General features: G+C 42.0%; 1 protein-coding gene across 3 annotated transcripts in view; it reads left to right on the plus strand.

Moving 5' to 3' along the window:
* Positions 1 to 14,145, plus strand: part of KAT6A (lysine acetyltransferase 6A) — a 98,992-nt gene that overhangs the window by 45,889 nt on the left and 38,958 nt on the right. For all 3 annotated transcript variants that reach the window (XM_003801074.3, XM_023507664.1, XM_023507665.1), the window contains 5 exons: positions 3,630 to 3,738; positions 8,306 to 8,421; positions 8,977 to 9,058; positions 11,060 to 11,195; positions 12,489 to 12,808. In XM_003801074.3, coding sequence (XP_003801122.1) covers positions 3,630 to 3,738; positions 8,306 to 8,421; positions 8,977 to 9,058; positions 11,060 to 11,195; positions 12,489 to 12,808 — 763 coding nt within the window. The remainder of the gene's footprint in view (positions 1 to 3,629; positions 3,739 to 8,305; positions 8,422 to 8,976; positions 9,059 to 11,059; positions 11,196 to 12,488; positions 12,809 to 14,145) is intronic.

Genomic DNA, 14,145 nt, shown 5'->3' on the forward strand with positions numbered 1-14,145 from the left:
CGTCCGGGGCGTGTGCCCTGCCTCTCCAGGTCGCGCACAGACTGCTGTAGAGATGCAGCGTGCCGTCCGGGGCGTGTGCCCTGCCTCTCCAGGTCATGCACAGACTGCTGTAGAGATGCAGCCTGCCGTCCGGGGCGTGTGCCCTGCCTCTCCAGGTCGCACTGAGCTGCATCCTGCCCCCCAGGAGAGCTGCTTTTTATACTCTTGCTCTGTGTGTGTTACAAGGAGACACAGGAAAGAGTTGACACATTTCTTGAGCTTCTTTGTCTTTTTCCCTTGTCTCTTTCTTCCCTACCTTGAGCACAGTCGTCATTTTCACTGACTTGAGCACGTTTGTGTGATACTTCCCCAGCTTCTTGACTTCCTAACTCCATTGTGTTCGTTTTTACTTTTTTCAGCACTGAACTAAAATGCGAGCTCCATGAAAATGGGGTGTTGTCCGCCTTGCTGTGTCTGGACCGTGCTTACTTAACACTGGAGAGGCCGTGCACGTTTGCCCTTTGGGGCTCTCGTCCTTAGCTGAACCTTCATACACAGAGATGCCGTGCTCTAGTTCATGTCTGTGTACCTCCTGCCACTGGGTGGTCCCTTGAGGCCAGGAGTTCAGGGCACTATAATCATGTCTCTGAAGGGCCACTGCTCTCCAGCTGGGCAACATAGTGAGACTCTGTCTCTTGAAAAAAAGAAAAGAAAAAGAAATTATGAAGCCTGAAGTTCCTGTGCTGACCACAATCCTCAGTCCTGCCTTTTCAGTTCTCTCCCCTCCTGTTGAACCTTTATCAGTGTACTCTGGATTTTTCCTGGTGCCGTAGCTTCTCCTGTGTCGACTTAGTCAGCCGTCTTGTGCTGGTGATGCCCAGCCCCTGCGCAGGAGGCGCTGTTTAGAAGTGTCTGTATTTGCATTTTAGGGGCCTGACCCTTTTGATTTATCTTGTCCGTCTCCAGCTCTCTGTTTTTGTAGTCCAAGGTTTCAGAGGTACTAAAAAGTTGTATAACCATTTTGATTGGATCCAGTAGAAATTAATTCTTTTGAATCTTAGTTTCCTGGTTAGGGCTGATTGACATTTTTATTTCCATCACCAGTTGATTCCCTAACACCTTCCACACAGAGACTTCTGGGACTCTATGTGCCCTTTAAATGCCCAGCCCCACACCCGCCTGCTTGGAGAGACTCCGTCCTCACGGAGGAGTGTCCATGACCTGCTGCAGGTGTGTTTGTTGTCTTTGTTCCTGGACCTGGCTGGTCTCACCGCTCACTTTTCTTAATCAACTTTTCATGTTTTGTCCAGCCAGTCTGTGCCCTACTTTTAGCAGGTGATTTTATTATTTCCTATTTTCCAGAAATAACAGAAGTGATCAGAAATGGGCACCCTGACTTTCTGCACTCCTACCTACGCATCATACAGATCTGCTAAAAAACGCTTTAAAATCCGTGCTCTTTCTAAGCCAGTACTGTCCAGTAGAAGTTCCTGGTGGTGCGGTCCAGCACTGTGAGCCACTAGCCACATGTGGCTGTTGAGCACTTGAAATGCAGCGACTGGGAGTGGGGAACTGAATGTGTTTTGATGAAGTTCAGCAGCCACTTGTTGTGGTGGCCCCACACTGACCTTCTGCATATGTTCCTGTTACTTCTCGTTCTTGAGTCTCTTTGACCAGGTCTGTCCAGATTCTCCTCCACATTTGAATTAGTTTTGTCTCTCCATCGTGAACACCTGGAACGTGGTCAGACTCTTGCTGCCCCTTCTTAGCTGTCTGTCGTCTGCACTCTGCTCCTTCACGGCGTTTTGTTGGTTCCTGTGACATCGTTCCTCCTGTCACTCAAGGGCTTTCTAGAGGGACATCTCCGACTCTTCTCCGTGGCAGAGTCCAGTGGATGCTTTGATCTTTGCAGAGCTGGCTATTCATTGTCCTCTCCTTGAAATGCTGTGTTATTACTTCTCGCGGTTTTTTTCCTCTTACACTGGTCTTTTTTGGTCTCCTTTTGTCCTCTGGTGCTCCTAAATGGTGGTATTCTTCTATCTCAGATTTTATCCCATTTCTCTCCTCCTCTCACTTCCCAACCCTTTTCCATGCACTCGACCTTCTTACTGGTGCTGTCAGTTGTCACCTGCATGTCGATGCCTTTTAAATCTATCTCTAGTCTGTGCCTCTTTTCTAAGTTCCAAACTCCAATGTCTAAGTCACCATTGATATTTCTTAGCGAATACACCAAAGGTGGTACCACAGTCCCACTTCGTATTTATTCATTAATTTAGATTTAACTCTCATTAAAATACAAACAGAAGAGTGAGCAGATTATAAGGGTGCATCTTAATATCTGTGAAACTACCATCCAGGTTGTGAAAAAGAACATGAGCCGCACCTCAGAATTCCCTTTGCAGTCCCCGCCTCTTCCTCCCCCGCCCCCAGACCACTGCCGTCCTGCTGTGTAACACAGAGCTGCTTCCAAACGTGACTTGAGGAAAGACAGACGGTGTTGTCTTCTCTTGTGTCTGTTCTTCAGGTGTTGTTTGTGACATCCGTCCATGTTGTCGACTGTGATTTATTTTCCTATTTAACATTGTGCTGGATGGATATACAATTTATCTGTTCAGCCATCTTAGTGATTTTATTTGGGTAATTTCTGTTTGGATAACGTTTGTTCCTATGCGTATACTGCTGTCTGAACATTTGTGTGTCTGTGTGTGTGCCCTCGGCTGAGCCCGTGCTGTTCAGACTGCTGCTCCTCTCGTCTCCCCGGGACCGGGGCGGGGGTGCTGTGTGGGAATATGAACATCCGTCACTGCCGTCCCGACATGCTTCTTAAGATCCCATGGCGTAGTCCTGGCACTTGATACCTGGTCTTTCCTCTTCACCTGCTCTTCCTCCCAACCACAGCTGGAGTTGATCTCCAGGGTCTCTCCCTTGCAGCACTCACTGCCTGCCGCCTCCTGTTCCGTGTCCTCGTCAGGCTGACACTGTATCTGCTTGCACTCAGTCCACATGATCTCTCAGTCTCAGGCGAAAGATTTGCTTTGTCCAGCCACACTGTGTCTTTAGTTTTTAAGTGGCAAACATGATGGGGATATGATTTTTGATTTTTTTTTTTTGTAATCTCTAAATGGTCGCCACAAGGACCAGTTGTAAAGACCCAGCCAAAGCAGACTTGGTAAAAAAATTTACCTACTCACTTGGAATTTAGAAGAATGATACAGTTGTCCTAAAGTTACTCTTTAGGAAGTTATTTTTTATTATTTTTTTGAAACAGAGTCTCTGTCTTGTTCAGGCTATAGTGTTGTGGTATCAGCCTAGCTTACAGTGACCTCAGACTCCTGGGCTCAAGCCATCCTCCTGCTTCACCCTCCTAGGGAGCTGGGACTACAGGTGCCTACCACAATGTGCAGCTAACTTATTTTTTATTTTTTATTTTTAGTAGAGAGGGGGGGTCTCACTCTTGTTCAGGCTGGTGTCAAACTCCTGAGCTCAAGGGATCCTCTTGCCTCATCTTCCCAGAGTGCTAGGATTACAGGTGTGAGCCACCATGCCTGGCCACTTTTTAGGAATTTGAAACTACTTTAGTGCCATTATATTAATGCAGAAAAACTGTACTGGAATGAATGTACTGAAATGAATTGTGTTTTTCTTTACAGCCGGTTGCTGAACCAATCCCCATCTGTAGTTTCTGTCTTGGCACAAAAGAACAAAACCGAGAAAAGAAGCCAGAGGAGCTCATCTCCTGTGCTGACTGTGGTAACAGTGGTATGTGATTTCCCCCCATTTCCCTTCCAAAACATGCACTCAAGGCAAGAAAAAAAGTGTTTCCCTGAGTTTGTGTCCTTGATTGTTACGGAGTTAGTGCAGTCCTTCTGAGAAGTGTGCCCCTGGAGTGTGCTTACACAAACCTCCACGCACAGTCTGGTCTGCGGCTTCCGGGCTGCAAACCTGGATGGCAGGTTACCATGCTGCAGGCTGGAGGCTGGAGGCAGTTAGAACCCATGATATGGTTTAAATGCATTTAACACATCTCAAGACAGAAATGGTACCAAAATGCAGTGTTGTATTGGTATGGGACCACTGTTGTCATTTTTAAGCTTTATGCAGGTGTAATTGATATTATATATACTGTATTATATGCTGCATATTAAAATATGTGTTATATACATTGTATCTATATTTACTGTATACATTCTGATATGTCTGGACATTCAGCCTCTTTATAAGACAGTTGTGTGTATGGCCCACTGACTAAAATGTTAGGTGATGCATGACTGTGTTTTAATTTGATTCTAGATTTTGCTAATAGAGGTGAACTGCTACACTGGGGAAGGATGATTTGAATATATAGCTGAAATGTTTAATTCTGTGTACAGAATGTTCATCTCTAGTGTAGCAGTTCATCTCTATGGGGCTTTTTTCCCCTGTTAATCTTTATATTTTATGGTTGAACATCTTCTTAAGCCATGGCAATCGGTTTGAAGTTTGTGCTGGTTTCTTTAATAATCACTGCTTAGCTTTCTTGACTTATGCCTTTGGTTTGATGAATAGAGCAGGGTGATAGCAGATTTGTTTTTCTGATGGAAGTTTAAACATGTCACATTGCAGAACGGACTGTTGGCACTGTGGTCTAGTAAGCCGTGTGGAATTCCAGACCTACAGGAAGATTTTGCAGAGTCCTCTTTAATTTGCCAATTCCAAAGATAATTCTTGTTGTACATTGTGAGGACTCACGAGACCATGTAGCATCTTAGTGAACCAGCATCACCTTTGCTTATCGGCTCGATGCTCAGTGTTTTATATTGGTGCCAAATTAGGGTTTAGTCCAGAAAGCAGAAACCACGTGCACTATTGTCAAGAGAAGAGGAATTTAATACTAGAATTAGGGATTTGTGAGTTTGTTGGAAGGGCTAAGTAGGCAAGCTCTAGGCTGGGCTGTAAAGACAGTGTCTGCGGGGACCCTGCAGAGCGGAGCCGCCAGGAGAGTCACTGTGTCTGCTTCCATCCAAAAGAGGTGGGACAGGAGGGAGGCCGCTGCACAACTCTTGAGCGTGTAGCCGAGATGCTGAGTTGGACTCCATCCCAATAGCTGTGGCTGGTCCTGAGGGAGAAGAGTGGACACTGTCGTCTCCAGGACTTGCCTTATCTTTTGAAAGCAGGAAGATGATCTTAGCTTCATTTTTGCCTTTCCGATATCCCTGGAACACATTCAGTTGGTAGAAATTAATTCATATCTAGAGCCTAACTGTAAAGGACTCTAGAAAGTATAATTGATAGCTTTTCAGCTTTTCCATATTGAAGATACTACTCCGTGCTCATATCCAGCATGATACCAAAAATCCAAAGTAAATTCCCAATGGATTTCACAGTTCAACATAAACCATAAAAACATAATGGCATGTGATATGATGCAGTGATTTCCAAACTAGCTTAGTAGTGGAACCCTTTTTCCAAATAAAATCTTAAGGCAACTTAAATATATAAAACATAAAAATGAATTTATTTTACATGAGGTGGGAATGAAGTGGAGGAGAAGGGTTTTGTGGTGCAGCCCTGCGTTCTGAGGAGCGTTATATTGACACTCTGAGTGAGGGAAGAGCACAGTCTGGAAACTATTACTGTGCAAGAACTTCAACTGCTATTCCTTTAAAACTATTACTTTTAAAGAAGTAATAGCTGTAGAAATAAATCACTCCAAAACATAATAGCTTAAAGCAATAACACACTTTTAAAAAACATCATGCTGTTTCTCTGGGCCAGGAATTCGAGAGTGGCTTACCTCTGGGTGGTTAACTTAGTGTGTTTCATGGGCTGCAGTGCTCTGCAGGTTTCCACGATGGGCACTTACCTGGCTGGCAAGTCGATGGTGCTGCCTGTTGACTGGAGGCTTCAGTTCTTTGCTGTGTGGCTCTCTCCATAGTGTCTACGGCATGGCAGCTGGCTTCCCCTGGGCCAATATCCTCGTATCGGGAGAGAATCTGCACCCCTAGAAGTCACACTGCCGTTTCAGCAACATCCTATTAGTCATACGGTTCAACCTAGTGCAGTGTGGGAAGGAGCTGCACGGGGGTGTGACAACCAGGAGTGAAGAGTGATGAGAGGGCAGCTCGGAGACTGGTGGTCACAAAGCCCAAGGAGGACAAGCATGGATGCGGTTGAATGTGTGCACCTTGATACTTTCTAGAGCAAAAACTATTACATGTGTCACATTATTTTTTCTGTAAAAAAATAGAAAGAAAACTAATATACCCCAAATTTAAAAAGTGAGAATAATTGGATTAATTACAGCAAAGGGCCAAAGGCTACAAAGGTATAAAAAACATGTTTAAATATAAGTGTAAAGTCCAAAGAGGCTTTATGAACAGGCAGTTTATAGGAAATTAGTAGTTGAGCATATGAAACGTATTTTACCCAGGAAATAACAGGAACTCACACCACAGCAGCAGTGAAATGCCACTTTGCAGCTTTATAATAATCAAAATTAGAAGATAACAGAGGACAAACCTAGAAATTGTGGTAAGGCATTTATTCTTTAATGGAGCACTGGATATTGTGTTGTAGTTTTAGACAGTGTGTTGGCAGTGGCGGGGGTCAGCCTGTCAAGCTATAAAAACTATTTCGTTAGCTTCCCTCACCAGTCTTTCAGGACTTTATTCTAAAGAACTCAAAAGAAGGAAAAAATTTATAAATGAGATAATTCATTTTAGTCTTCTCTAACTTATGGGTAATAGTATAGATATTTAACAATAAGGACACGGTCACATAGGTTATTATGTCTCAAATCAGTAGAAATAACCAATTTAAGGAATATAAAATAAAATTAGCTTAAATAGTGTAATGGATAAAAGCAAAGCAAAAGCTGTATGTATGCTATAATCGTAACCACGAAGGGCTGTCAGCTGGTCTAGAAGGAAAGCAGAACCTGGAATTGGCTCTTAGTCCAGGATTGACGGGTTACGATGAAATTCTCACACCTCTTCCATTTCCCTTCAGTGTTAGTGACGTTTTGGTGATAATCTTACAGTCTTCTAAAAGAGAAAATTCTTTTAGAACACAAAAGAGAGAGGATGATTTAACCAGTCCCATTTCTTACCAAGAAAGATAAACATAACTAACTTTTAGAGAAGAGGCAAATCTTTTTGGAGTTGAGGGCAAATTGGCCACTGTACATTTTTGAGAATCAAAATGATAACTCACTGTTGAAAGAGGAAGCTTTTTTTTCTGTTGCTGTTAATTGTAAGCACAGTAAAAATATTGCCTTTGATTTTAGTTTTAGCTTGAGTGCCTTAAGTCAGGAACAAGTAATTCACTGTGAGTGCTGAGGGTCTTCCTTCTTTGTTTGCTGGTTTTGGATCGGGTCTTGCTCACCTGGGCCAGAGTGCGTAGAATGCAGTGTGTGATTGTAGCTCAGTGTGCCCTGCACCCTCCAACTCCTGGGCTCAAGCAGTCTTCCGGCTCAATCCTGCCTCCTCAGCTGCTTAGGAATACAGGTGTGAACCACCAGTAAATCTCACAGGATACCTAACTCTACATACGCAGTACTGTGTTTTTCCTGTATGTGTATAACCTGTGATAAAGTTTAAGTTATAAATTAGGGCACAGTAAGAGATGAACAACAATAACTGATAATAAAATAGAGCAGTCATAACAATGTGCCAGCATCCCTGCTCGTGCACCTTGAGGCCACTCGTCAAGTCTCCCTTGGGCCGTCCTACCGGGCAGAGGAGATGCTGCTGGGTGACTAGTGGGCAGGTGGCACACACAGCCTGGAGGCTCCACAGCCCGGGGGCAGGGGGATCAGAAGGCTGCTTCTTGCTATTCAGAACAGTGCTATGTAAAACTTAAAATTTATTTATTTCTGGAATTTTCCATTTAATATTCTCATCAACTATAGGTAACTAAAAATGAGAGCACAGAAGGATATAAAGTGAAATGTGAAATCCTTTGCCTTTAAAATGTTTATGGGTCCATTTTTTTTAGGATGTTACCAGCGTAAACAACTTTCTGTGTGTTCTTGCAGAAGTGGCCTGGGCAGATGATGTATTCATGTACATACCAGCCTATGCCTAAGCATAATGCTTTGATACAGGCCTAATAAAAGTTTAGAGTTTGTCAGGTTTTTAAATAATCAAGCAGGGGGTGTTCTAAATTCTATTTAATATTCATAAAATTAAATTGGGATGCCCAAGTACTGATGAGGTATGTGGCAAGCTTCCAGGAGGGTCTTGTTTTTTTGATACATATTTTGTTTTTAAGATAATTGCCTTTTCCTACATTATTTCTTTAGTACAATAACAAAATATTTCATTCATGAATTTTTCCCTCTTCCTAGGTCATCCATCCTGTTTAAAGTTTTCCCCTGAGCTGACGGTTCGAGTGAAGGCCTTACGGTGGCAGTGCATCGAGTGTAAGACGTGCAGCTCCTGTCGCGATCAAGGCAAAAATGCAGTGAGTGCCTTTGCCGTCCAGTAGGAGTCTTGATGTGGAAGTAGATGACTGGTTATTTCTCAGTCACTTGGTCTACTAGAATTTAGAACAGTAGCTTCTCTGACTTATACGTAATTTAGAATACTTTAGACTTTGATTATCTCTAGTAATTGTAGACTGCCTTAGTGGTTTACAGTATATTTGTAATAGTTTACAGATGGATTTGCAGAGAACTAACACCATCGAGCAGTAGGATGGTCAGTTGGTGTCTTGATTACAGGCTGTCCTCTGCTTTTTTTTTTTAAAGCATGCCAAGGTTAGCTTATTTCTGGTTATTGGATATACCTGAAAGTAATGAAATTGTAGCTTTTTATCAAAGATTGGATGAAGCACAACTTTTTGCTAAGTTAGACTACCCATTTAGTTAGCTAATACAAATTAGAGAAATTTAGATTTATGGTAGCTTATATCTTTTTGAGAGCTTTGAAACTTCCTAAGTTTTATAAGGTCATGATCCTGACATGTTTATGTCTCATAAGGTAAAAACAAAATTGTCCTTTCCTTTTTTTTTTTAAGGATAACATGCTCTTTTGTGATTCGTGTGACCGAGGTTTTCACATGGAATGTTGTGATCCACCACTCACTCGGATGCCAAAAGGTAAGAGATACTTTCTGAAATCAAACTGGGAATATATAGGAATACGTTAGTGAAAATATGTTTTATCTACTTTGGTAAAACGAAAGGATAATCGGATCTTTCTTTTTGGGGTTGTGCAAGTGGGAAGAGAGCTGTCGTCTTAAAAGGTGGGTATGGTCTTTCTCTTTAGACATCCTAACATTCTTACATGGTAGACTCATTATTTTCCTCTGCTTTCAATATTTAGGCATCCGTAAGGATAAAGTGGTCCATTTATAAATATTTCCTAATCTCTAGGTAGAAGATAAAATGCTTGCCTTATGTAATATCTGGAAATACCTCTTTTTAAAAAGGGATTTTAGTCACCCCTGTTTTGTCCTATTATAAATTTCATTTCACCTCTGATTTTGTGATTATTCTTAAGTAAAATGCCCATGTGATATTTGATAATGTCTTTTTGGAGAAAGTTTTCTTGTTGATGGAAAAGGACTCAACCAGGGGTTGTAGACAAGTTATCCGCTTTAGGAACTTACTTGAATTAAATACTTTTATGCCATTTATTCATTATGACTTTTTGAGAAGTCTTAGATATAATACATATTAGAAGAATAAAGAGCCATCTTTCCCTACTTTTTCCATTGATTTGAAGTCTGGGCAGGAGGCCTCTGAGAATCTCTCAAGATAAGAAATTTTTTTTCAGGACTTCTTTCCTGAATTCCTCAGCCTTTGTCTTTCCTGACTTAACAATTCTGAAGAGCACTAGCTGGTTACTGGGCAGACAGCCCCTCACTTTGGCTTTCTGGTGATTAGATTGACTTTGTGGTTTTTGTTTTTCGTTTTTTAAGTTTATGAATTTTGACAAGAACACCACAGGAATGATGTTCTGCCCGTCTGGGGCATCATAGCAGGTGTATGACCGTAGCACATCTTGTGTTAACCATCGTAGTTAACTAGTGCAGTTAACTCGGATCTGTTGGTGCCGTGGAGAAGCTGGGCAGACACCTTAGTTACTCTTTCCCCCCTTGCCCACTGACTTTAGCGTCTGTCAGTGACTCTGGCCTGTGCCAGTTACTACTGTGGCATTTGCATAGTTTGTATGCTTTCATCAGTCTTTGTATTGGAATCCTGCTATAAGGAAGAGCTATTCCTTATCCTGTTTTTTTAATTCAGTTCTCTATGTCACGGTGTCCAACCTTTTTTATTCTCTTCGTTGTACCTTGGAAGAAGAATTGTCTTGGGTCACACATCAAATTTACAAACATTAACGAAAGTTGATTAGCCCCCCTGAAAAGGTTCGTGCATACTTTTTGTGATATCTAACACCACAGATAAGCAAAAAAAAAAAAAAGTCTTCACAAAATCAGTGTGCAGGGGCGGCACCTGTGGCTCAAAGGAGTTGGGCGCCGGCCCCATATGCCAGAGGTAGTGGGTTCAAACCCAGGCCTGGCCAAAAACTGCGAAAAAAAAAATCAGCATACATTCCAGAGGCTACAAGGTTGGACAGCCATGGTCTATAGCATGATGAGTATTTTATTCTGTAATTTATAATCCGTTGCTGTGATTATTTGTTGCCCAAATTATGCTAGAACTGGCTATTGAGAACTCCTTCAAGACCTGTGTCCTTTTGACACGCCTCTGGTCATTTTTTGAACATTTCTTTATTTTCTGGCATTGCAAGATACTCCAGGTTCTCCTGTGTCTTCTCTTCCCTGACCTGGAATCAACTATGGAAACCTGGCTTCTTGTTTTGGAGACGGTAATTAGACACCAATATCTGGGTGTTACATATAGACCAAGGGTTTCTAACTGCTCAGCAGTGGACTTCACCCATGCCTAGGCCTTTCAGTTATCTGTAGAATTTTTTTGTATGTGTGTTTTATTGTTTATTTGGGGGTGGCTTTTATCAGGTTTTCAAATGATAGTTATTTATCTGAAAGAGGTTAAGATCTTGGCATAGAATATTCGAAATCTTTCAGTGTATTTATATCTATTATACTTTCATGTGGATTTTTTTTTTGATAGGCATGTGGATATGTCAAATATGTCGACCTAGGAAAAAAGGACGAAAACTTCTGCAAAAGAAGGCGGCACAGATAAAACGGCGCTATGCTAATCCAATAGGACGTCCAAAAAACAGGTTAAAGAAACAAAACACGGTGTAAGTTGTACTTGTGGCAAGGTGAGGGAGAAAAGAATAGGGTCTTCTTTATAGAGTAGGATTCACTGTTTTCTTTATGAGAAGGAAATTTCCATTGTTCTATCTGGCGCTTTTCTGTAATAATAACAACTGACACTTAATGCACCCTCAGTAAGGTGCCGGCACTGTTCTACGTGCTTTACGCGTCTTACGTTTCTTAATTCTCCCAACAGCCCAATAATGTGTAGGTACTATTGTTTCTTCTATTTTTCAAAGGGGGCAACTAAGACAGAGATTAATTTACATGAGAGTTGCACAGTAAACTTCAGACTGGGGTGAAATCTAGGTAGTCCAGCACCAGCGTCTGACACCCAACCATTGTGTTGCTTCTCTTGTATAAAAAACAGGAAAGGAAAGAAAGATTTCTCTTGGTGTTGCATTTCCCAGGTCACTCTCCTGATCTGTTCTGAGGTGCATTAGGTTCTTCCTGTTTAGGTGATAGCTATGTTCCTTTTTTGTGTTCTCTTGATGTAAAACAATTTGTAGAAATTGGAAATTATGAACTAGGAGACTGGGCTATGTCTGCAGGAGGTGGGGTAAGGTTCAGTAGCTAATGCTGTCTTTTTTTGAATATCCTTATAGTAATTCACCTTAATGGCAGGTAACATATCTTTAGGCCTGGAAACCTCTCTTTATTTTCAAAAATGTAACCCACTGCTTTTATACTTAAGGCTGTGTTGTAGGTTATAGAAGTGAAATGAATGGACCTTAGCAGCCTGAAGTAGACAGAGTCAGTATTACAGTCTATCTTTTCAGTCCTACATTAAGCTGTAATTTTCCTATAAAATGATTTCCTGACTTTTAGAGAGTAACTCATCCTTGTGTTTAGAGATAAATGTGTAATTATGAGTTGGTACAGAGATCAGAATATTATAGAACTTTATACCTAGGAGGAGCTTAGTTATCCTCTGGTCCAGCTCTCATTTTACAGATGAAGACGCTGATGTTTAGAGAAAATGTGATTTGTCCAAGATGTACAGTTGGGGCAGACTTGTGACTTGAATATATCTTCCAACTTCTGGCCTCATGGTCTTTTCACTGTAAATAACTAAGCTTCCCAGAAATAGGTAAATCTAATAACTGTATTACTTCTCACCGATACAATACTATTTATAGTTTACAGAGCCTTCTTAATAATATAGATTTTTTTAATGAATTTATAGGCTATTTACTAATTAGATGTTACATAATAAATAGAAACATTATGAAAATTACTTTTTAATAGTTATCCTTTTCCCCTGTTTAATTCTTTAGATCAAAAAGTCCCTTCAGCAAAGTTCGAACAGGCCCTGGCAGGGGTCGGAAACGTAAAATCACTCTCTCCAGCCAGTCAGCATCATCATCATCAGAAGAAGGATGTTTAGAGCCAATAGATGGCCTGGACTTCTGCAGTGACAGCAGCGTCCCCTTGAAGTTCAACAAGAAAACCAAAGGGCTCATTGATGGCCTTACCAAATTCTTCACCCCTTCCCCTGATGGGCGGAAACCTCGAGGGGAAGTGGTAGACTATTCTGAGCAATATAGAATCAGGAAAAAGGGCAACAGAAAATCAAGCACTTCAGACTGGCCCACAGGTAACAGTTTGAAACAAACTTGGAAACAAAAAGTATTCCCTGGGTGGCGCCTGTGGCTCAGTGAGTAGGTCACCGGCCCCATATACTGAGGGTGGCGGGTTCAAACCTGGTCCTGGCCAAACTGCAACAAAAATTAGCCGGGCACTGTAGCGGTTGCCTGTAGTCCCAGCTACTCGGGAGGCTGAGGCAAAAGAATCGCCTAAGCCCAGGAGTTGGAGGTTGCTGTGAGCTGTAATGCCACAGCACTCTACCAAGGGTGACAAAGTGAGACTCTGTCTCTAAGGAAAAAAAAAATATTCTTTAAGTATGCTATTTGGAATAACACTAATTATCTAGAATATATTTATATTTGATTCTAAAATTTGGTCATGAAATACAAGAACATATTGAAAACACATATTTAGATGATACCAAGGCAGGAATCTAAAGGCTAGAGATGAGTTGCAGAGTAGACAGCAGGAGGTCTCGGACCACAGGAAGCTGCTTGGTGGAACCCCAAGCAGAGATTTGTGGTGTGCCCTTGAATCAGGGATAATTTTGCATTTTATAAATTACTAAATAGTGTGATAAGCATTGTGATGCTTGCTTTATTGCAGAAGGAAATTGGAAAGAATAGGTGAGTAAAATGCTATTGATCCAAACATAAAGGACCAAAATATACACAAATGTGATAAAGTCATTGATTTTTCTGCTTCAAATCTTGGCAAATACAGTTGAAAGGTTTTATAGATTACATGAGAACCAAAAACTGATGAGACTAAGAACCCCAACTCCAGACTGTCTGCTAATGCATCACCCTCCAGACTGTCCGCTAATGTATCCCCCTCCAGACTGTCCGCTAATGTATCTCCCTCCAGACCATCTGCTAATATATCACCCTCCAGACTGTCAGCTAATGTATCCCCCTCCAGACTGTCAGCTGATGTATCCCCCTCCAGACTTTCGGCTGATGTATCCCCCTCCAGACTGTCGGCTGATGTATCCCCCTCCAGACTGTCGGCTGGCTGATGTATCCCCCTCCAGACTGTCGGCTGATGTATCCCCCTCCAGACTGTCTGCTGATGTATCCCCCTCCAGACTGTCTACTGATGTATCCCCCTCCAGACTGTCCGCTAATATATCACCCTCCAGACTGTCCGCTGATGTATCCCCCTCCAGACCGTCCGCTAATGTATCCCCCTCCAGACTGTCTGCTAATATATCACCCTCCAGACTGTCCGCTAATGCATCCCCCTCCAGACTGTCCGCTAATGTATCCCCCTCCAGACCGTCTGCTAATATATCACCCTCCAGACTGTCGGCTAATGTATCCCCCTCCAGACTGTCAGCTGATGTAT

This window comes from Otolemur garnettii, unplaced genomic scaffold (genome assembly GCF_000181295.1).
Source record: "Otolemur garnettii isolate 467f Iridium unplaced genomic scaffold, OtoGar3 scaffold00197, whole genome shotgun sequence".
In the NCBI taxonomy this organism is placed as follows: Eukaryota; Metazoa; Chordata; class Mammalia; order Primates; family Galagidae; genus Otolemur; species Otolemur garnettii.